General features: G+C 43.0%; 1 protein-coding gene across 1 annotated transcript in view; it reads left to right on the forward strand.

The window, feature by feature from the left end:
- The first annotated feature begins 3,658 nt into the window (after positions 1 to 3,658).
- The window catches only part of plcb3 (phospholipase C, beta 3 (phosphatidylinositol-specific)), a 50,725-nt gene continuing 29,339 nt past the window's right edge, over positions 3,659 to 25,044 (forward strand). The window contains exons 1-2 of the mRNA XM_064329117.1: positions 3,659 to 4,415; positions 15,692 to 15,760. Coding sequence (XP_064185187.1) covers positions 4,317 to 4,415; positions 15,692 to 15,760 — 168 coding nt within the window. The 5' untranslated portion in view covers positions 3,659 to 4,316. The remainder of the gene's footprint in view (positions 4,416 to 15,691; positions 15,761 to 25,044) is intronic.

The raw sequence follows: 25,044 nt of genomic DNA on the forward strand, positions 1-25,044 counted from the left end.
CATCCGCGAAGCTAAATTATGTGCATATAAATTTTTTTTTATAGGTTTAAGTGGGTGCTATCAGACTGAAATGTACTGAGATAATTTCATTATGTACATTCCCAGAAACAAGTGTGATGATTTTTGAAAATATCATGTCGCAAATATATTTAGAAAATCTATTTGAAAATGCAATAAATGTATACTTGTGAATCTAATTACCTGTAGCAGTTATAATCAGATGCCATACAATGAAAGTTGAAGTGACTATAACCCCAGAGTGTGGTCAACCAAGGTACTACACTACCCTACACCACTGTTTGTTTCAGGTCCTGCCACAGCATATCTATTGGTTTCAAGCCAGGATATTGACTAAGCTACTCCAAAACTTTACTTTTTTTTCTTTTCAGCCATTCAGATGTGGTCTTGCTTTTGCTGTTTTGGATCATAACTGACATACAATTAAATCTTGTCAATTGGTTGATTGAGTAACTAAGGGGGTAATTACTTTTTCATATGGGTCATAACTTTTTTCTTTAAATAAATGAAATAATAATTTAAAAAATATGTTGTGTTTACTCAGTTTCCCTTTGTCAAATATAATTTTGTCTAAATATCTGAAACCATTCAGTGCAGAAATATGCTGTAACAGAGCAAATAAGTAAGGGGCAAATATTTTTTCACGGCACTGTACTAAGGCACTGTGTAGTACATAAATGGGTGTGTGTGGGCACAGGTGCAGGTGGACAAAAAACAAGCAATGAAGGTCAGGCCAATAGTTTGGGCCAAGTGTACGAAAGAGTGTGGGAATGTGCCTCGGTCGGTTTTAATAGGCTGTAATACTGTAGGTGTTGTTGAGTGTAAATAAAGTAAAGGGTAAATGAAGGGTTGTCTAGATTTGGTCCAATTGTACTGTGTAATGATCTTTAGAAAACCTTACTTTTTGTCTTCTTTTGTTTCTTATGTTGTCTGGTCATTTGTAGGCAGGGGTACCTCACTCACTATCTCAGATCACCCCCAACACCCCATTCCTGTCAGCGAGGGCCATTGGAATCATCAAACTTCCCCCATACAGCACCACAAGTCACCAGAACAGCTTCAATGCACCTTGGCATAGATTCTTCAAGTCTCTAGAACTGGAGGGATGAAACAGCATTCTTCCAAAAGATAGTCCCTCATTTGGTGGTTTTGATGATGGTGGTGGAGAGCGTTGTCTAACGCGTCGGTCCAAAATCTTTTGGAGGTGTTCAATTGGATTGCCTAAGCATGGAGGAATGTTTGAGTATGTGAAATCTATTTGGCATTGGAGTGTATCAGTGAGGTCAAGCAGTCATGTATGTCAAGCTTTCTTGGCTGAGGCTCAAATCTGCTCCAAAATCACAATGCCCATTTGCCCCGTGAGAGCCAGTCAGCAATCAGGAAACCGCCCATTAGGGAGGGCAAGAGGAGAGGTCAACCTCACAGCACTGCATGGGAAATCATAGAAGGCAAGGGCTGATTAGAGCACTACATTCTGGATCTGTGCAGGTCATAGGTTAGAGGTCAGAAGTTAGAATTCTGGTTCACACAAAGCCATTGTACCTTCAAATATAGATTATCTGAACTACTCTAATATTTCTGATATGAGGAAACAGCAAAGTAGACAGAGAAAGAGAGCGGGGGAGAGACAGAGATGGGTGTGCAGAGAAAGAGAATACCCTATATTTAGTATAAACCTCTGTCACTTTTAGGGCCTTTGATGACAACAATAACAACAACAGAAAAAAGACATTGAGAGACAGAGAGAGGGGGTGGGGTGGGGTACGGAGGGATAGAGAGTGAGGGGAGGTGCTAGTAAGGAGGAAAGGAACAATCCAAACATAATGTGATGAAAGAGAGAATTTGATCTGCAGCTGTGATGGATCAGAGGAGTTGTGGAATAGTAAGGAGGCCAGTACTGCTCATTATCACTTTTGTGTTTATGACAGAAGGACAGGAGCTTCAAACAACAGCAACAAATACCTTTCACACAGCCAACATTCACAAATATATAATGGAAGAAGTTCCATAACATTCTTTTCTTATTCCATTGGTCAAATGGCATTTTAACTGCTTCCTTTTTTATTCCTTTAAGAGGTGGAAATTTAATTTTGTTAATTATATTTTATCGAACTAAATCTATTATGTTCATTTCATTTAATTTCCCCTAAAATAAAACCCAAACTTGGGTTTATGTTATTGTTCATCTTTAACATGTAGCCTATCTCTTTCTGTAAAAAAAAAAAAAGAAAAAAAAAAAAGTTTTGTGATTTGACAGCTCTCCAAGTTCAAACCTGCAGTCTGACATTTGAAACCGGAATTTTAATCATTCCAAAGTAAAAGAAAAAAAAATGGAAATGTGGCTACACCACCACTAGATGGCAGTCAATAACCATTATATTTATTCGACTACGTATGGTAGAAAGCATGACTGGTTTTGTTGCAACAATGAAGCTTTTGAACTTTGCTTTGTATTAAAGATCAGTTTCTCCTGTGTTTTCCAGTGTAATTTGACCGAGTGGCTATTGCTACTGTTGATTGAGTCAGGGCTTTCTAGTCAAAGTGTGTGTGTGTGTGTGTGTGTGTGTGTGTGTGTCTGTGTGTGCGTGTTCACGTTTGGGTATTCAAGTCGTCACCTTTGCATAAGAAGGCTATCATCTGAACAGGTGTTGTAAACTGGGTAGAACTGTATGACTTGCGCTTTCATCACAGACATATGAATTCTCTCTCTGTCTCTCTCTCTCCCTCTATTTTTCTGTCTCTCTGTAACTGACTTTGTCTGAGGACAATGTGTCTTTGTGAGTCTTTGGCATTCCGTCAGAAAACTCTCTGTGCTTTTTGATGGCACATTTCTGTATTTCCACCAGCATATCAACTGATTGAACTGAAAAACTGGGACCACAACGTAGGATTGAACAGAAAATGATCTCTGTTCATCTCCACTGTACACATGCACCCATGCATAACCTTTTTCTTTACCCACCGAGAACTCTGCTTTCCCCTTGTCTTCCTCTCTAACTGCTTCATACTTGACACAGAAAAATCTTACTTACAAACCTACGTTCACCTCTACCTGCTCTTGAATGCCTGACCTTCACCCCTTCAGTGCTGTATAAAGAATGGGAATTCATAAGCTACTGCACAGCTGCGTTTGTAAGTGCCCAGTTGTCTGAGCATGTTGAAAACACTCTTCATTCTAGTCAGGGAAAACACTGATTTCCGTTAACATGGTTTCCTTTCTGCCAAGTGCATAGCCAGAACATTTCATTAAATTTCATTAAATCATTCATTCAGTTATCCTTTGACTAACATCCCTCTGCTCTGTGGATGTCAATTCAACCAATGACGATGCCTGCGTTATCCCTTGTAGTACTAGGTAGCCTTTTAATTACGGGGATATTGTTGATATTGTAAACTATATATATTTTTAGAATTGTATAATCTTTTATGCATTTAAAGCACTCAAACAAATAGTTACTGTCACTCAGCAGAAAACGCTGACATCTCAAAGTTGCGTTACCTTAAGTTTGAGGATAATTTGTACAGTGCCTTGCATAAGTGCCTCACTGTCAAAGATTGCGTAGTGCAAGGACTATTCACGAGATTTTAGAAAGTTCCGTTTTTGCAATCTCTCTCTCTCTCTCCCTCTCTCTCTCTCACTCCGTGTTTTGCAGTATTCTGTCCCGAAATACACACGCACGAGGAACACGCCTCTTAAAGAAAAATGGAATGACAGCGTTAAATGCCTGTCTGAAAAGACAGAGAAAAGCAAAGAACACTCCCCGTCTGCTCGATTTTTCTTCGCTTCCTTACCCTCTCGCTCTGTTCCCGTCTCGCTCCGTCATTTTTTTTTTTTTAGAAAACATGAAGGCGAAAAGAAGAGAAGATTCCAGTGGGGACGAATGTCAAGTGAAAGTTTAAAAGAAGCTTCCGTAAAGAGAAGCGTTCGTAAAGAGAGGGAAGAAAGGAAAAGCACCGGAACGGACAAGAGGAAGGAAGGAAGGAAAGAATAAACTAAGTATTAGTCTACAAAACTATAAAGGATAAATAAATAAACAGTATATTAACTCTTAAACTAATCAGCTGCACAGCGCTTAAAGCTTTAGTAGGCTAACTCGTGGAGATCTATTAATGTGCTGGTCTACTTTTAAAGAAGTGCACGCGGTACTTTGCATTTTTGAGTTGCCCTAACCGAAGACTAGCAACTGTTCGCGAACGCTCCCCGGAAAGACCCAGATCGTAGGCTAAGGACCCAGGCACCGACTTGGTCAGGACGCTGAAGCCGGAGGAGAGGCGTAGCCACCCGCCGTTATTGGAAAATGGCTGGGGCAAAGCCGGGGGTCCACGCTTTACAACTTAAACCGGTGTCCGTCCACGAGACCCTGATAAAGGGCAACAAATTCGTGAAATGGGACGAAGTGAGTAGTGTAAATACTTAATGTGTTTTTGTTTGTTTATTTCTACAAGACTAATGAATTTGAAACTTTGGATCCCCACTGTTCTGCGTTCTGTCGGGTTTATTCACAGGGAGCGCCAAGCGCAAATACTCTATAGTTACATGCGAATAATGTTAGATTGATAGTGCTATAGGCGCGGGCCTGTTAAAGTATAATTTTGGCTAGCATTATCTGTTGTTTTGTTGCAGTTCTTGTCAAACAAGTTTTTCCCCACCAGCCGATTGGAAACTTAAACCAACTCTACTTTTTCCTCCTTATTTGTTTGTTTTGTTGCAATTTCCTTAGGATCTTCGATCAGGGCACTGTTATACAGGGGGAGATTGTTGGGGTGGGGGATGAAATCTCTTTATGAACGAGTGTCCTTACATTTAAATCAAGATTTGTAATCACTCCCTTCAACCTACACAATTTTGGTTGTATTTGAAATAGATGTCCATTGTGTTGACCGCGTTTTAACTACGCGAATTATGTTTGTGAAGAAGCTAGAGATCTCTCCAGAGTTGTGAATTCTTCCGCGTACTTTCTCTCCTGGCAACAAAACTATCTCTCCCTGTGGGTGTGGGTGTGGGTGTGTGTGTGTACAAATGAATATACTTGCTGAACGTAGGAACCGGAAGGTGTGGAATATATTAAATTCTCCCTTTGGTGTTATGATAGACAAGTAGCCTAATTCAACATTTGGTGTATGGGACAACTGATGGCTATGCAAATGTTTTCTTTTAATACATTCAAATAAAATCATGTAATACATTCTTCACCAAGCGCTTATTAGTTGCTGCCATACTGTATAACAATATAGACAGGTGCCCTTAGGTCTTCTATGATCTTTGTCTTGTGTAAGCGACCAGTAGGCTAATGATCACCGTTTTTGCCTTTATATTGTGGTGCGTCCTTAGAAGTACAGACAGATAGCCATCATTAATAATTAACTCTGCTACTACCATTTAGGATAGCAAGATTCCAATGTGGACATATGCTGAGGTTTGTTTCTCCCCTCCTTGCATTACATGTAAAACAGTGACACCGTCATCTTCGCAGATTGATCGCCACTCACGTCGTTCCTCATGCCGTGGAATGAACTTTAAATAATGTATTTTAGCGAGTGTTGTACTTTGTGTACTCGCACAGCATCCCATTATTTCGGATAGAAAACTGTGATGTACGCATTTATGTTAGCATTTGGTGGCAACGTATTACCCAACGTGAAGGATAATGCTCTTCGCAGTTGGGTTGAGTAGCCCTCAGTCACACGAACACAAACGTGGTTCCACTGGTCTGAATGTTGACATTTTTGACACAAGCGCGGTGGTTCCAGCGAAATGCATCTCCATTCTGATTTACAACACAGCCTGCTACAACTGCACCCTAGTAAACCGTCCTTTCAAGTAGTTTGTATTTGTGTGCAGGACTAGGTGTGTAGTGCTACAAGTCCATTTTTCCGTTTTTATACACTGTTGAGGAAATTAGTCCGTAACACACCACCTTAAATGCATGTTTGCGCGCGCCTTGTGAGTGCTTCGATTGATTTACTCTATGTGTATCATTATAGATCTGAAAGTTAATGATTGTTGGCTACCTGCAGGCTGCATCAGCCAATTGCAGTTACTGATCTTCGGCTTTAACCATGTAGTTATTGAACATGCATTATTACCGTCTTGACCTGTTATAAATGATGTCATATAAATTCAGCTGACCTCCTGTAGCAGAGTCCCTCTGCTCCACCCCCTCCACCTCCTCCTCCACCCCCTCCTCCCCCCTCCATTATTCTCTCTGCCCCCCCTCACTCACTTATCAGTCAACGCCCTCAAATCTCTCCTCTCACTATCGTGATATTTTCTTCTGTTTTTCACCATATTCTGATGTTACTGCCATGGTCGACAGCTCCAGTGACATGTTGTATGAGAGCTGTCTCTTAGTGGCGCAGGCAGCCGGTGTCAATCAGCGACATAATATTGACATAAGTAGCTAAGATAATTTTACAAAAAGTCTCCCACACATTTCTGTGTGTAAAATTAGCTAAGATAATTTCACAGAAAAGTCTCCCACACATTTATGTTGTCAGAAAGCAGGCACCCTGTCCAAAGAGGGCTTGTTTAGTCAGCCTTTCTCTTTGTCACACTCGCAGACAAAGCAACATGCTCTTGTGTTTGCATGTGTTCTTGTAAAGGAAAGATTTACAAGATTTCATTCACTTTGAACTCTGCTCCAGGAATGCAATGTTTTTATCTCTGTGAGCAGATACCTTTAACCTCCTCTAGTGGCACAGGTGTCCCCAGCCAGGCTGTGGAAACACTGTCCCCTGCGTTGCCACCAGGCATATTCGCCAACTCCGTTCTCTCCTTCGCCTGTCCTTCCACCTCCCTACCCCTCCTTTGCCCCACCCTTCAGTCCTTCTCTTCCTCTATCTCTCAGGGAATTCCCAGGAAGTAGATTGGGTTGTGATTAACTGTGCGAACTGCAAGAAACAACATGTAGAGATTTTCTTTTTTCCCTCCTGTTGGAGAAGAGCCCTTGTAGCGGGAGAAGTGGGGTGGGGTGGGGGTGGTGTGAACCTGCGGGAGAGACGTTTCGCATCCAGAAACCAAATAAGGAGATATGATTTGGGAAAGTGCGGGGAAGTTGAGGCTGGGACAGTAAAGCCAGAACACAGGGGTTGTGAAAAGAACGAACAGTGGACAGTGGGTATAGAGTGCGGGAGACCAAATACCTCACTCTTCATCTACTTCAGCTCCTGCTTCTTGGTTTTAATCTTGCACAGAGCGCTTGTTTCGTCTGTCTAGCATTCTGCTCATCTCACATCCAGTGTTTGCTGCACGCAGAAATGAGCTTGCAATGGGATAGCGACAATTATCTCTCGTTTTTTGAAGCCATTCTGTCTCTGTGCTTGAGAACAATATGAAAGATGGACGGGAGTGTTAATGAGTGAATGTATGTCCTCATGCATATGCGTTGAGATTTCAGGCAGGAGACATGTTTGGTAACTGTGCGTCATTAACATATGATTGCATGGGCGTCCACGTGTTGACATGGCTTTTTGTACTTGCTTGTGCTTGGAGAGGCAACGGCTTTTATTGTCTGTATGGTTTGTGGTATGCTGTTTAGCATTGTCATGCATTTTTCAGTGTGTAAGGGAGTGAATGCATGTGAGAGTGTTTTGTTATGTAATAGTTTTACTCTTGGAGTGTGTATGTGATCACTTGTGCAGTGCATCTAATTTCGTTTTTTATGGGGAAAGCCCATTGTGTAGCAATTTTATTATTTGTGAGTGTGTGTGTGTGTGTGTGTGTGTGAAAGAGAGAGAGAGAGAGAGAAGGAAAGTCGCCTGTACGATTTTCCTCTGTGGGTGTGTGTTTCTCCTTGAATGACTTCCTGTTCCAGCTTGTTTGGTATCTCTGTAGCCAAAACATTCCCCCTCACTCCCTCTGTTCAATTTGAATGCATTGTTTCCTCAAGTGTATTTATGAGGATGTCTGTCTCCCCATCACTTCACTGTGTCAGTAAAAAATATTTTATAAGTCGGTGTCTGCCTTTACCCTTATGTTCTTTTAAGATGGAAACGAGTGCCATCACATTTGTAGGATGCTTTATCATGTATTTGTTCTCTCTTTAGTCTCATTCACCATTTCTCCACTATGTCCCCATGTTCCCTCTCTTCCCCTTCATGTTGCTTGGCATAACCTCTCCCTCTTGTTGAATGTTCTCATTCTCTCTGCTCTTTTTCCTTCTGCTCTCTCTCTCTCACCACATCCCTCTTCTTCTTGTCACTTTGTTCTTCTCTAAGATGTGACGGGCTCGCTTTCCAGCTGACTGTTTTAATCACTTGAGAGAGTTCCACAAAATAATTCTGCTTAATGTCCACATTTCTCAGACTTTCAAGTACTGTGTGCACGAGAGTCTGTGCGCGAGTGTGTGAGCGTGTGTGTGTGTGTGTGAGCGCATTTGAGGTAGTGTAAGCACTACAGTGAACATATAGGCCTACACATGCCAGCTCACACAGACTTATATCTTTGCAAATATACATGTATGCATATGGATACACATTTTCAGTACCCACTTTTTAATATCAGGTGACTGGCATTCTAGAATTCCTGTAATTGCCGTCTAATAAAGCAGCTGTAGCGTTTAGTGAATGTGTGTGATCTGGGCTGTTTATATCCATGGAAGTTATGCCATTCTGTGAAACGTGCTGCTACACCCTCACAGTGTGCTGCGAAACAGAGAGGGAGTGTGTTGAGGTCAAACACACCTGTGTGTGAATGTGGGCAGCTCCCTCCAACGCTGAGTAAATCCTCGTAATTTCGCGCAGCTCTCTCTGTCTCTGTCTATCTTGCCCTCCCTCCCTCTCTCTCTCTCCCTGGCTCGTTCCCTCTCTCTGTCCCTATCTCTCTCCACCTTCCTGTCCTCGCGTCTACCCAGTCCAAAGGTGCTTTACTGACACGACCGTCTGCTGTACTCCCAAGGCTATGACGTGCAGAACTATAAACATGGCTGCCAAACAACCCTGGGGCTGACACAACACCCCAGCCAATAAGTATTAATGTGACAATCTGCTGACATCACTTCACCTCGGCTCCGCCCATAGACATGCTCTTATCCGGGGACATTCTGGGCACACATGGTTCAACAGGTGCCCATAGCCCATTGATCCAACTGGGTTAAATTCCTCTGATGTTTCCCTTTTCATGTTTGCGGTTTCCTTTTTGGTACTTTGGAGCTTTTATTGCATTACATGGAACCACTATCTACTTGAGTAGTGGGAAACTTTGGGATCATCTAGGAATCATTCTGTGGGTTATTGGTTCCAACTCCTCAGGTCTGAAGGTGACACCTAGACATTTGTAGATGGCTCAATTAAAACAATTAAACGTGCGTAAATGTGCCAGTGTAGGACTGTGTTCAGTGCGCAATCAGAATAAGAACCTGCACGTGCTGAAGGCCAAGGAGAATGTTAATTAGACTGCACAGCATACATTACAAAACCATTACATGTTGAAATGAAAGAAGTTCAGTTTTTTTGTACTCCTGAGATTCAGTGATTAGGTCATTGGCCAACCCTAATGATGTTTCATGGAAACTAGATAGGGCGGAAATACTCCATGCTTGATGGAGGTTTAATTTAATTGGTCCATATTGATTCTTTTTCATTTGAATGTGTGTGGCAGTGTCATTAAGTATATTTTACGAGAAAATTCTTCTTTGACTTCCAGTTTATCCGTCCTTGTTAAAACCCGAATAGCCACATGATGAAAGTGGCTTTTGAAATGTGTGTGGTTCTAATTACACATTTGTTGAATTTGTTTATGTACATCAAAAGTGCAGTAAACATGCTTCAGTTTTCCTGTTCATTTCAGGGGGTTGTTATTCCCTTCTTGCTTCAGCAGTAGTAACTCTGCTAAAAATATATATATATATATATGTATAGGCACGACGAGTTTATGGCAGTTTGTGGATTTTTTTTGGGGAAATGAGCCAATCCATCTCGTTTACAAAACAAATATGTGGCATACAGAGTTTGCTTAAGTGCATTTTGACAGAAAATATTGAATTCATGACTACGAGCGTGAACATAACACAGATCAGATATTTACAGATACTGCTCCCGACTTTGAGTTTACACCTTTCCCTGTGGTAGAAAAACTTTTTAAAAGACATTTGGCTTTTTCACAGTTTGAGCAAATGCAGGAGAGCAGGGCAGATTGGTCTGTTGTATTCAAAATAATCAGAATAGCGGGGCTGGAATCGATTTAATTTCAATTCAGTCATGTTGAGATTCTTTAGTTAATGAGCTGAATTTTCATTAATTCCCTGAATTAGGAGAATTCAATTGAATCCAGCAGTGCATAATAAAAAATGTCTGCTCCATAAGCAAGATGCAACAGGTGATTAAATGTTCATCTTCCAATCAGTCCCCCATTTAACCTTGAAAGCTTTCAATAATACTGTCAGGAATGTCTATTCACATTGCAGGGGCTGCTTTGGCAGTATTTCATTAACATCTGGCTTTTGGGCCAGCCTTATCAAATGTGACGTGGGAGCATTTTGTGCTGATTTAAAAGCTTACTCTTCTGCTAGTCAGCTAAATTAGGGTCACCTGGAATTTATGAACATGCTCTCAAATGTCCAAACCAATCTGAACTTAGTGCAAATACGATTAGCCGGATTTAAGATGGTCGTGAAACCCAAAAGATCGTATCTACACTGTTTGATCAGTAGGGTACAGTGTTCACCAGAGGGACTAGGGATGTAGGGATGGATGGAGGGCCAAGAAGAGTGCATGGCAGAGGAGGAATACATTACCAGTGGGGACAAAAATGCTTAGCTGCACAAGGAGAAAGGAAGTTATTGTTGTCATTTATATCTCTGTCGTAACTGTTGTTGATACACGACAGTCGCTGCTGGCCAGAGTGCTAGGGGTCAACACTGTCATCATTAGTGCGTCATTAGCATAAGGATGGCTGCTCTCTTGATAAAAACTGGAAGCGATAATTGGAGAGTGGGATGAATGGCTGTTAACAGGATTATTGTCCGATCTATGTTAATAAACTGATTTAGTGAACCATTTTCTCAAGGAAGCCGATGATATGAGGGGGGAGGGGGGAGGGGGGGAGGGGGGGAGGGGGGGGTCTCCCATTCTCTTTCTTCCCCATCCTACTTTAGTCACTTTTATAGATTGAAAAATGTTTTTTCTAAATTACACATGCTCAGGGGCTGCTGGGTGGCTCATTCGCTTAAGGCGCCATGTTGGGGTGCAAGGATGGGTCACATGGTCTCAGATTGAATGCAGACGGTGCCAGTGCCGACTGAGACAGATAGCTCTATAGGGCAACGCACGACCGCCGATTACGTTGAACAGGTTATGGGAGGGTTCATTCAAAGCCATCTATGAAAGGTTTTGCTCCACCCTATGCAAGCTTGGCTGTATTCAGCGCTGTGAGAAGAATCTTTAAATGACTCTGGTGGTGATGCTTTTCCCTGAAGTATTATTGTACCTTTAAACCAATCGTTGTTCTCAACTGCTTTCCGTTTACTTTCCTTGATTAACGATCAAGCAACGCACAAGCTGAATCAATGCCTAATAATTAACCCGATTAATTATGCTGATTATTCCCTTTTTTGTGTTACAGCATTTTTTATTCATTCCGTCACAATATTTTACAGCCTTTCCCGACATCTATAGATCATTTAAAATCCTGACAGGAATTTACTCTTCATTCTCCATGGCAGAACTTGAGAAACATTGATCCGTTGATCTTATCTACACTGATTCTGCCTTTTAAATGCTGATAAAAATTGTGAAATTTAAAACCATTTATTGAATTTGAGAACAATCCAGTGAATTCATCCACAGATTTTTGAAGAGTACATATGATTACTCACATTTAGATAAGGACGCCAGCTCAATGAGTGTTGCTCATGAAATACGCAGAGCATGTTCAAGCAGGAAGCTTGCTGCAGCTGACCATTAGTCAGCCTCTGCAACCACATATTCTTATACTCAGCCAATCACGTTACACAAAATCCTACATGTCCTCATACTCAGCCTGTCACGTACACGCAATCCTACATGTCCTCATACTCAGCCTGTCACGTACACGCAATCCTACATGTCCTCATACTCAACCAATCACGTACACACAATACTACATGTCCTCATACTCAACCAATCACGTACACACAATTCTACATGTCCTCATACTCAGCCAGTCACATACACACAATGCTGCATGTTCTCATACTCAACCAATCACATACACACAATACTACATGTTCTCATGCTCAACCAATCACGTACATGCAATGCTACATGTTCTCACACTCAGCCAATCACATGCACACAATACTACGTTCTCATACTCATCCAATCAAATACACACAATGCTACATGTTCTCATACTCAGCCAATCATATGCATGCATCACTAATGGAGCACCTTTTTAAACTGAGACCTCTCCTGTGCTGCTCTTTGCATGCTTCGCTTCCTGCTGCTCACAATTGCGCTCTCTTTCCACCATCCCAGCTTCCACCTGTTGTTTGGATCGGCTTCTAGGTGCTGGGGGGGGGGGGCTTTTGATATTTTTCCCATTTAGTAAGAGGGAAATGTATCGTGCTTTTTGTTTGATAGGCTAATGCATGCTGGTGCGTGCACAGAAGTACCTAGAGCAGATCCGTTCGGCGCCAAACCAAAATAATCACATTGCATATTCATTAATATATTCAAATACGTGAGTTGCCCTGACTGAAATAAAGTTACATTTGTTTGCATTGTAAATACATAAAGGCATTACTGGTATTCCATTACTACCCAACTCTGACTGTATGCATTGCCAAAAATTTCAATGCACTGGAAATGCAAGTACATATTGATTCCTTGTGACCTTGTTCCATCTGTTTCCTGGAATCCATATTTCAGCCTCCTTATAGTGAAAGCACATACAGATTTCTGTGGCATGAAGCCACTGGACAGAGCAGCGCATTGCATTATTCACTTGCTGGCATCGCGGAGTTGCGTAATTCACATTACTACAGGCGTTCCGTTTACACAACGGGGTATTTACTGATTGGGTAAGGACACTTCGGTTGGGAGTGCAATTAGCAGAGCGGGCTTCTCGGGAACGGGGTCCTGGCTATGGGACCATTTCCATAACCGCCGCACCATCGCAGGCCATCAACCAGACCGCTGCACCGCGCGGTCATCACAGCATTCCGTCTGCCCATTATGCGGAGCTCAGTGTCTGCCGTGGCTTTTACTGCTGCTCGCTGATTCACATTTGGCGGAGGACATTATTCGGCAGCAGTGCTGGGGGTGTGTGTGTGCACTGTAAGCACATTGGGTTGGAGGTACGGCAGCTCTCTATCCCAGCATTTAGTGTCTGAGTCATCTGGCCGTGGTACTGATTTCAAGGCTGGAACAATAATGTTCCATCTGGGATTTAATTCCCTGATCCCCCATTCAGGACTCCATTACCTTAACCTCAAAGCACCCCCCCCCCCCCACTCAAGTTAAGCTTTCACCTCTGCACCTCATTGATCTAGGGAACAGGAGAGGCTTCTTGTTTTGCTCTGATTGGCTATTTGAACTGTTGCCCAAATTGATCCATTTTCAAGGCCTGTTTATTATTATAGATTTTAGATTTTCTTTTGTTAATTAAGAAAAAATGGTTTTTTTATAAGGTGGTATTCCTGAATAAGGTTTGAAGAATCCTATTTGCATGAAATAATAAATTGTCAATATGGGTTTCTTGATGCCATATCGTGGATGCGCAGTTGGTTCTGATCTCTGTGGCAAGTCATTAGTTTCAGAGAAAGTAATTGAAGCACATCCCGTGCTTAGTCGAAGAGGTGTGTTCAGTTATTCGAAAGGTCAATCTTGAGAAGTGAATCGGATTATTGAATTTCGGTTTCATCTAAGTATTTTTCGAAAGCTGCGTATGATGTGCATGTGCAGGTGCATGAAATGATTGTCACATGACTGTGTGCACACATTGTCTGTAACCTTTCATTTCTCAATAAAGGATTTAGTGGCGCTCCGGACTGAGAAACAGGTTGAGTATGATCTCACAGTGTCTCTGTGGTGACCGTTTTATTCAGAGTCATGTTTCAGGGGAATTATGACTTAGACAATAGACCTTCATAAATAACATGTGCTTGGATCTTTAACATCTGAGCTCCTCGATTAATGTGAAAGCCAGTCGTTTTAAGTTGCCTCGCACTTTTCCATGTTCCCCTCAGGGCAACAAACAATCTTTGTTCGCTTCCAATGGCACTACTGACAATGTGATATATTCACAACCTCTGTGATTTTGCTCCATGGTCATGGCTTGTTGTCCATTTCAGACAAGCAAACATTGTGCCATGAAGGTTAGAACCAACAGTAGCTCCAATGGCCAGATTAATCGGTCTCAAAATGGCCGACGTTTTCCCTGTGTATACTGGGACTTTAGTCGTTGGAAACATTGGGTATTTGTGGTGTAGTGTATTTAAGCCCAGTGCTGTGGATATTGTGAAGGTACACTTGGCAAATTTTCATTTCTAAACATTCCACTACATTCAGTAACCTTTGCTCCTCACTCTTTCCCCTTCCATGTGATGCTGTTTCACTTCTGTCAGGGAAACTGCTTATTGTGTGCTGATTGGATAAACCCGAAACCAGTTCAGTCAGAGTTTCTACTCAGCGGACTGATCTTCTTCCTTCCTCTTGCATTTTCTTGTTGTTCCGCAAAGAGAGAAGTATTGATGGGGGGAATAAATATGAAACTAAAGAGTAGAAATGGGTGTTCTCCAGATTTTTAAGAGGAGCATGCTGGTTGGGATGGGTGGAGAGGGGTGGGGGGAATCTGAAATTTTGGTTTTGTATGGTTGAAAAGTAATGGGCTAATTATGATATCAGACAGTTTTTGATAGCAATGTGCCATTAACCATAAAAAAAGCATAAATGATTGGACTGCATTGCTTCAGTTGTAGATTAAGCATCTTTGGATAGCCATTCCAAAAATGTCTTTAAAAACTTTAACTGAATTATAATAATGAAAAAAGATCATTGAAATCTATTGAACATATATATCCAGTTTTACAAGGTTTCTCGTGTTGGCTGTTCATCCAGCGTCCACTGTACTATTCTCAATGAATTGAGAGATTTTAATTTTAAAGATGAATGAAGGACACCTTTTCTGCCAATAGTGGCATGGCGGAGTGCCTCACATTATTAATATACTGTAAGCTATGTCCTATTTTAAAATTAACAATACTGCATCAAACTTGCCTCTTATCAAACACTCATAACTAATGATTTTGGTTATGCTGTCAAATACAGTCTACTTGCAGTTTGTTTGCCATTAAAAAATGAGGTGACTTGTATGAATATAACCACCATGACTGCTTCTACTACCATTGCTGTCATTGGTGCTTGGTTCTAGGATAGCTTTTCTTTCGTTCTGACTGTCCCAATATTTGTGGAAATCTCTTTAATATTAGCTTGCTACATCTATTAATGAGAGCCACCATTCTCAAATGCTAGGAGTGTCAAATTAGCCTTGGCTACTTTAAAGAAATAAAAATAAAAAATATAAAAAAACTTTGTTTGTCCTGCTGTGTTTACATGTCTCCTGTCCACAGAAACGGATGTCTGCGTGTTGTATTTGTGATTCTGGGTGGTGCATGTGTAGCATGTGTGCATATGTTAGCATGGCTGTCTGTTTATGCTCTGTGATCTAAACTGTTTGTCTGCATTTCCTTTCCAGGAGGCGGCTCTTGTGACGTTGAGAGTGGATCCTCAAGGGTTCTTCCTATATTGGACTGGGGCCAACAAGGTCAGTGCTGACCCCTTCTGGCCACCCGCATCCCTTGTATCAGAGTGCACATGAAGCACAGTGCTGTCCTCTCTGTCACTTGTGTCTCTCGGTTTGCTCTCTGAGCTCTTACTGTCTCCCCATGACTATTCCTCTGACACTGCAAGCTCTCTCTCTCTCTCTCCCTCTCTCTCTCTTGCTCTCTCTGCCCTCCTTCTCCTGCCCCTTTGACTACCCCTCCTCACTCCCCCCCCACCCTTCTGAAATCTTCCTCCAAACCCCTCCCCTCTACTTCTCCCTATCTCTCTTTATCACTCTCTATCTCTCTTGTCCTCCTCCTCTGCCTGTCCCTCCCTTATCTCCTCTACTCTCCCTCCTGTCCCTCGCTCCCACTTTCCCTTTCCTTGTCTCCCTTATTCTCCCCCTCTTTCTTTCTCTCTCCCACCCTCCTTCTCTCCCACTCTTCCCTGCCAATTAGTCAGACAGTGCCGTCATGTGAAGCCACGTGAATCGAATCAAATTTCAGGCAGTGAAATTAAATCACCTCTTCACTCATCCTCCCTCCCTCGCTCCCTTTTTCTCCCCACCGGCATTTTTCTCGTTCCTTTACCCTACCCCCCTTTCGTGCCCTCTCTATCTTTTTTCCCTGTTGTATATTTATCATGCAGGCACGTGTGGTATGCTGCCAGTTAAAATATGGCATGCAAAAGTTAGACTGATTTTCTTTGGCCCTTCCATCTTTGCGTGTGCGCTTGTCTGTGTGTGTGTGTGTTGGGTGTGTGTGTGTGTGTGTATGTGTTGGGTGTGTAGGGAGTATTGTATTAGGACACTAGGACACTTACAGCCTGAGGAAAAGCAATGACACTGTTTTGTGTTGCCAGATAATATCTCTAGTGGGACAAATGTAGAGTTTATAGTAAAGAGGCCACCTCTCTAGTAACTCTAGATTTTGCTATTATTGTATTTTATCATTCTATAATTATATTTAATATTTCTATTATTATATCTCTCATTACTTCACTTCCTCCTTCTTCATCTCTTCATCTCTTTTTCTTTTTCTCATTTAAACAAGGTAAAGGTTGATAAAAGTGCCTGATTTCTTTCTTCTGCTCATTTACCACTTCCTTGAAACTTGTTCCTCATACACATTCTTATAGGGAGTTTCATAATCACTTTTTAGTTGCAAATAAAAGCACAACTGTGAACAAAGAAAGGTCACTATAGCAACAAATTCATTGTTTCTGACTGAATGAAATGGGCAAAAGGAACGGGAGGTTTTCCTGCTGAGCTGAACGTTAGATTTCGGAGGGCGCCTGGTCTGGCTGCGGCAAGTAAATTTTGTGTGGAAAGGAAGACACGCCCGCACCCTTTTACAATGTTCCCGTGTGGTCTTTACTGCGGGGTTGTGCAACAGTTGAGTTACAGAGGCTGGGTGCGTTTTATCGGCGGTCAGACATATTGTAATGAGGGAGCTGGTTCTGGGCCTTTTCCTCCATGCAAGTGGTTGCTCTCCATCAGGCTCTTCTGAGGTCTGTGGATGTAGTATTGATTTCCACTGTCATGACACTGTTTTTTTTCTTTGGCCCTTTTTAGTGTCCTTACAGCTCCTCTCTGAGTACTGCGGTGGCGAATCAGTCAGTGTGTATACACTGTATTTGCACTACTTGTCTTTTGTGTGCAGACGTAATGTAAAGTAGTGTCATTAAAGTGTACACACTGCATTAGCTTTGTCCCAGGTCTGACATTATGTGGTGCAATTTCCATTCAGTCAGTAGTCAGTCTGTATATACTGTGATAACCCTCTCTCAGTGTAGTTTTAATGTACTGCAGCATCGAGCCAATCAATCACCCCCATCTCTCTCTCTCTCTCTCTTTCCCTCTCCCTCACTATCTGCCAGCCAGCTGGTTGTCATCAGCTGAGAAGAGACAGGGCAACAAAGTTCTTTCTCCAGTGTAAACTAAGGGATGACGCTTCCTCTTTCTGCTTTCTATCTCTCTCTATCTCTCTCTCTCTCTCTCTCTCTCTCCCCTTCTCTCTCTCTGTCTCCCTCTCCCCTTTTCTCTCTCCCTGTCTCCCTCTCCCCTTTTCTCTCTCCCTCTCTCCTCTTTCTCTCTCTCTCTCTCCTTCTCTCTCTCTCAATCTCTCTCTCCCCTTCTCTCTCTCTCCCTCCCTCCATCTTCTCCTACTCAAAATGAGCCAGCGTGGGAAAGTAGGCAGGAAGTCTTCCAGACGATGAGGGTAGTCCCCAAACTGAAGACCTCCCCTCCTCTCTGCCCTCTCCCACCATCCCTCACTTTCTCTCACCCTGTCCTTTCCCTCCGGCTGTCCCTATTTACCTTATACCCCCCCCCCCCCCCCATCTCTGAGGTGGGCTTTGGGAGATGAGGGTGCTGGGTAAAGATCCAAAAGAGCACTGGCGACTGGGAGTCTCAGCACAGCTCAGATAGAGCCAGCCCCAGCCCAACATACCAGAACAGCCCTACCCTTTCCCTTCACAGAAGTGCTCGAGACCATGCACCATGTTCACAGAAGATATTAGAGCCACACAAGACTGCCATTTGGTCTGAAATGCACAGATTGTTGCGCTCTTCACCATTGCCTGAAGATTTGCGTGGTGGTGATTGCCATTGGCTAACCCAAGCGCTCACCTTCATACGCAACACTAGGCTGATAAAATGGACAGTATGAGAGGGTCAGAGACGGAAGATTATTGTAATTTGTTGCAGTTAAGCAGGCAGGCACTTAATTCCACAGAGGCATTTCCTTTAGTACTGTGTGCTGTAGTTGTTTACTATTCTGGTTTTTGTTGTTAATGATGATGTTTGGTATGTCACAGCAGTCTGATTATTACTGTTTTTTCACTGTTAATTCATTGTTATCTGTCTTTTGGAGGAAAAAAACTGGGCTATCTAGGACAATTTACAGGCATCTACTGTACATGTGCAATTAATATGAAAATACAAACTCTGTCTCACAGATACACACATACAAACACAATTGAATGATCATACGCACACACACTTTCACACAGCAGTTAGAGGGGAAGTGTGTTTCCTGGGTTGATAATGCAACAGCTTCCTCTTTATCTCACACTTTCTCCATCACTTTTATTGTCTGTCTTTGTCTGCCTCTCCCTCTCTTTCTCTTTTTTTTCTCTCTTTCTCGAACACACACACGCACTCACTTTCACACATACAAACACTTTCTAACAAGCACACATACTCGTTTGTCGCAGGTGCTGTATTTACTTGGCAGTTTAGCAGTTATGGCTCGAAAGCCTGCAAGTCGCTCTGGATAAGAACGTCTGCTAAATGCCTATAATAAACCGCTTTTTTCACAGGCCTCGCGCTCATTAAAAGACATAGACTGCTGTCAGTGATACTGGGGATCAATAGCGAAGGGCAGTGATCCATACTCAAACATTTAGCAGATGGGTATGTTTGTGGTTTACTGAATATTTACTTATTTTGCTTGGAGCGGGACAGCATTGCCGAGTCGTGACACAGCAGGAGCGTGAGATCCAAACCCGGCCCGAATGTGGTTCTGGTTCGATGGAACTTCACTGGTGAATGACTGAGTGGGATGAGCTTAGCGAAAGGCGTACGGTATTTGACGTGACATGATCTCACAAATTTAACAGTGTGTGGAGAGTCCACGGGTAGGTAAGAGTCAGAGGTGGAACGAGAGACCGGACTGACCGTAAATCAGAGATAGAAAGGCCGACGCCTCAGGTGCACGCTGAGTGAGAGGGCGAGAGTGTGAGGCAGCACGCAGGCCTGCCCGTATTTTGTATTTGGGGCAGCTGGGCTTAAACCAGTGATGACCCTGATCCATTGTTCCTCCTAAATCGATTTTGAGAGTGGAAAAACGCATCCTGATGACAGTGATGGAGACAGTACGCAAACATGATAGTCTTTGTGCTTTCTCTCTCTCCCTCTCTCTCTCTCTTACCCTCCCTCTGGCATTCACGCTGACTGCATTTGACTCCGTCGACACCTTTCAACTTCTCTCTCGCTCCGGTCCACCGGCCAAATCACTGCCTCCTTAATCTCCTCCTTTTTAATTCCTGTGCTCCTGTCGTTCCTGGCTGCATCGGTTCTCCCTCTCTCCCCCCTCCCCCCCCCTCTTAACGCGTCTGGCGGCGGCGGCGGCTGCTCAGCGTGTGTCACCGCGAGCGTGTTTACGTCTCTGTTTCCGTGGGTCCCCCTTAAGGCCCGTCTGTCCGCGGGTGTGTTTGTGTACCACCGCGCTCCAGTTTGTGCCTGTTCATATGGCAGCACACATGGGAGTGCATCAGTGTGTTTATGCAAGGGATTGAATGTCTGGTGGTGTGTCCCCGCAACTGCGTATTTCTGTGTGCGCGCGTGCGTGTGTGTGGCTGTGCGTATGGGTGTGTGTGCGCTTATGTGTGCACCCTAATATCTTTACCCTTCTGTGTTTGTGAAACACTATATATGTGTTTATGAGTATTTATGGTCTGTGCATGGGTTTTCTTGCCAGGTTTGGTCTGGTTTTTTTTTTTTCTTTTTTTGCATGAATCCTTAACAACATCCTTAGAGCACCGGTTATACAGATTTTGGGTGTACTGCGGTGGCAGTGTCCTATGCTGGTTAGGAAACCTGTTGCTTGGAGGTTGCAAGCTCATATCCCAAGAGGGGCACTGTTGTTGTGCCCTTTAACAAGGTGCTTAACTTGAATTGCTTCAGTAAAAGTATCCAGCTGTTTAACTTGATTGAATTTAAATTAATACAAGCTGTGTAAGTTGCCCTGGATAAGCACCTACTAAATGCATTAATGCAACGTAAATGTAATGTAACCAGCTCGTGTGGCTGAGATGTTTCACGGACAAAATCAGATTGACTCTGGAAGAATATCACAGGTAGCCTTTTAATAGGGTTAATACAGATGCTTTTTCCGCGTGACTGAACACTTAACTGCCTCCCTCTCTCCCCTGCTTCGGATTTCTGAAATCTGAAGCTATTTGCAAATGTCACTGACCTTCAGAAATTGGTGGAGCGAGAGAGGGCGAGCTAGAGGGAGCGGAAGAGAGGCGGAGTCGAGGAAAGAGGGGGAGGAGTTAATCTGAGTTCACAGGGGTATTGAGTGTCCGCAGCACCACCCGGCCCTTATGTCTTGCCCCCAAGGGTATTGCACCCCTCCCATGTATACAGTTACCCCCCACCAGTACCCCCCCACCCCCCACCCCCCACAGACACGGCCCATTCAGCAGTGGAGAGCGAATGTGCCAAAAGTACCACACTGACTTAAGGTGGCCTGTGCAACCGATAAGCAACTCTGTGGACATATTCCCTTTAGGCCAGTTCTTTTTTTTAAATTAATTTGAAGGGAGAAAAAACAAAAGGCTCTCTGAGTGAGTGAAACGAGTGAGCGCTGAAACTGAGGAAAGGTTTTGACTGAGGGGCTGTTCTGTTGGCTGCGTTATGCGCTGTCCCAACCCCCCCCCCTTTTCCCGCTTTTCCCATGCATGCCTGTATCAGACTAGACTTCCTATCAAGACGGAGTGACCAAGCCACTGGCACTTATCAAGGAAGTCTGAAATCATAATGGCAACATCAGACTCCAGTGTTCCAGTGGCCAAATGTAAGGTCTTATTCTGAGTCATAATCACACAGTATAACAATAGTTATATTCCTGCTGGAAGCTACAGTTGCTTATGCGTTTCATTGAACTTAATGTAGGCTTAAAGCAGTTCTGTGATCGCACTCTCTGAAGATCTGATCTTCTGTTTTGAAGAGATATTTCACTTTCAGGAGTTTTTTAAATATATTATTTCAGTTTTAGTTTTTTAAATATTTGCTGTGTGCAAATTTAAAGAAACTTACCGAAGTTTCTGATGACCCGCTGGCTTTGTAATGGGTGGTATAGAGAAATCAATGGGTATGTTTCCAGAGGCCATGCATGTAAACACACTAATTTTATAGTGTTGGCTCACAGTTGTAAACATAAAAATCTGTTTTTATTTTGTGCCGGCTGACCTTTTCCTTCTCGGTTCAAGAGAAGGAAAGTGGCACAAGCTCTGTACTCCTGAGGTTAAGGACCACAGTGGTGTGGTTTAAATGCAGCTGGCTTGACCATAGGGTGGCTAGCACACTGCCTGTTCTTCCATCCTTAATGTTAGCAAAGCTCCTGACAAATTTAAACTGAAGCTATCATTATGTCTGGCATTCAAACGGTAGAGGGTTTCGTCTGTGTAGCCGAATGTTATTCATCCAATCCTGAGTTTGTGTATGAGGAGCTGGAGCACATGGAGGCTGTCGGATTGAAGAGGAAAGGTGAACCACCATCCTGATGTCCTATTTGAGGACAACTAGCCACATTGTCAGTGGATCTGGGTTTTATCAAAGTAATTGGCGAAAGTGACGTGAAGCTGTTTTTGTGGCTCTTCTCTTGTGTACTGTTCATACAGGAAGTCGTGCAACTCCTTTCCTTGAGCATAGTGGTGTCAGGCTACATATGTCATAGGCTAAGGTTCCAAGTAAAGATAAGATCAAATTAATCATGTAATACACGCACATGCAACCTGTGAAGGCATAACATTGCTGTGCAGGCTGTTATGGAGTTATGTGAACTGTATATTCTTACTTTAAATCACAAACAAGTTTATGGCCCTACAACAACTACTCTGAAGCCAATGGGTCATGAGAAACTAATGATAATATCTGATGCCTTTAGACAGTTACTAGGGCCTTGGCTTCATTACTGTTGAAAAGCCTTTCTAGGAAGCATATAATATGCGGTGCCAGATGAAAGGATGTCACTATCTCTCATCTGATCAAAGCTGGAGATGTATGATCTCAGCTGCGGTCGATACTGAGTGAGATTCAGAGAGTGTGAACAAGTAAGAGAGCGTCTGTTCCTTGTATGTTGCCTACAGAAGTGTCTGAATTTAATGGAGAAACCTATATAGGGCAATTTTCGGTTGCCATTTGCGTCAACACATATTGACAGAATACCATCTCACTCTTCGTAACTGTTCTCTTTGTAGAGAATACAACTACTTCTGTATCACGAATGGAAGAAAGCTGGTGGAACAGAAGTGTTTCCTTGCTGCTGTGCGTAAGCATTAAGATCTGAGCACAGAATGCTATGGGAAGCGAATGGGCGTGGCCAGCACAGAGCGGCACGGCCTGGCCTCCCCCTCTCCCTCCTCTCGGTCTCGTTACTCGGTGAAGGCTCAGCGCTGCCGCGCGAGTCTCAGCACGCTCGCGGCGGTGAAGCCGCCACGCATAAAAGAAAACAACCCAGAACCTGAGTAGTCAGTTCTGTGTGCGTGCATGTGTGTGTGCGCATGTAGGTGTATGTGCGCGCATGTGTGTGCGTGTGTGCGCGCGCGTGCGTGTGTGTGCGTGCGCGTGCGTGTGCGTATGCTTGTGCACGCGTGTGTGTGCGCATGTGTGTGTGTGTGTGTGTGTGTGTGTGTGTGTATTTGCATTTTGTGCTGTTGTTATGTCCTGTGGTTCTGCGGCTGCTTGGCTCTGTTTTTGACGCCGTTGGCGTCTGTGTGTTCAGCCGTGAATGTGTGGCTGTGATTTTAAAAGTGGCTTTTAAACACACAGTGATTGTTTGTCTGAGAGATCTGTGAATCTGGTAGCAGTAAAAAAATGTTATGTACACTACCGCTCAAAAGTTTGGGGTCACTTAGAAATGTCCTTATTTTTTAAAGAAAAGCACAATTTTCTTCAGTTAAAATAACATAAAATTGATCAGAAATACAGTCTAGACATTGTTAATGTGGTAAATGACTATTATAGCTGGAAACGGCTGATTTTTAATGGAAGTATCTACATAGGCGTACAGAGGCCCATTTTCAGCAACCATCACTCCTGTGTTCCAATGGCACATTGTGTTAGCTAATCCAAGTTTATTGTGTTAAAATGCTAATTGATCATTAGAAAACCCTTGTGCAATTATGTTAGCACAGCTGAAAACTGTTGTGCTGATCAGAGAAGCAATAAAATTGGCTTTCCTTAGGCTAGTTGAGTATCTGGAGCATCAGCATTTGTGGGTTTGATTATAGTCTCAAAATGGCCAGGAAAAAAGAACTTTCTTCTGAAACTCGTCAGTTTATTCTTGTTCTGAGAAAGGAAGGCTATTCCATGCGAGAAATTGCCAAGAAACTGAAGATCTCATACAACGGTGTGTACTACTCCCTTCACAGAACAGCACAAACTGGCTCTAACCAGAATAGAAAGAGAAGTGGGGGGCCCCCGGTGCACAACTGAGCAAGAGGGCAAGTACATCAGAGTCTCTAGTCTGAGAAACAGAGGCCTCACAGGTCCTCAACTGGCAGCTTCATTAAATGGTACCCACAAAACACCAGTCTCAACGTCAACAGTGAAGAGGCGACTCCAGGAAGCCCTATCTGAGACTGGCCAATTAAAGTGGGAGTGGGAGATCTGTACAGGGAAAAAGGGCTCTTGAATAAGGAGGGCTATCACTCCATTTTGCAACGCCATGCCATACCATGTGGACGGCGCTTGATTGGAGCAGGCGACAAGAGGATGACCCAAAGCACAGCTCCAAACTATGCAAGAACTATTTAGGGAAGAAGTAGTCAGCTGGTATTCTGTCTATAATGGAGTGGCCAGAGCAGTCACCAGGTCTCAACCCTATTGAGCTGTTGTGGGAGCAGCTTGAGCGTATGGTACGTAAGAAGTGCCCATCAAGCCAATCCAACTTGTGGGAGGTGATTCAGGAAGCATGGGGTGAAATTTCTTCAGATTACCTCAACAAATTGACAGCTGGAATGCCAAAGGTCTGCAAGGCTGTAATTGCTGCAAATGGAGGATTCTTTGATGAAAGCAAAGTTTGAAGTAAAAATCATTATTTATAACCATGTCAATGTCTTGACTATATTTTCTATTCATTTTGCAACTCATTTGATGAATAAAAGTGTGAGTTTTCATGGAAAACATGAAATTTTCTGGGTGACCCCATACTTTTGAGAGGTAGTGTATATTATCAATATGTTTGGTGGTTTGGTCAGTGTATGGTTGTTTTTATGTGTACTTTGCTTGGGTGTGTGTTATTACCTACCGTAGCAATGTAAACGGGGTTTAGGATGTTCGGAGGCTGTTTCAGATGTGAAGCCGAGCACCATGAACCTAAGGTTTATGGGTAATGTATTTTTTGAGGTTTTGGGTGCATTCCTGAGCTTCGAAATTGTTGAATAAATGTATTTTTCAGCTGGTGTAATTTTGATAGTTCACTTGTCCGCCTTATGTAATGGTGCTTTTCGTACGATTTCCTGAGAGAATTAACTCTTCTGTGAAGACTTAAAAAG

Source organism: Anguilla rostrata, chromosome 3 (genome assembly GCF_018555375.3).
Source record: "Anguilla rostrata isolate EN2019 chromosome 3, ASM1855537v3, whole genome shotgun sequence".
NCBI classification, from domain to species: Eukaryota; Metazoa; Chordata; class Actinopteri; order Anguilliformes; family Anguillidae; genus Anguilla; species Anguilla rostrata.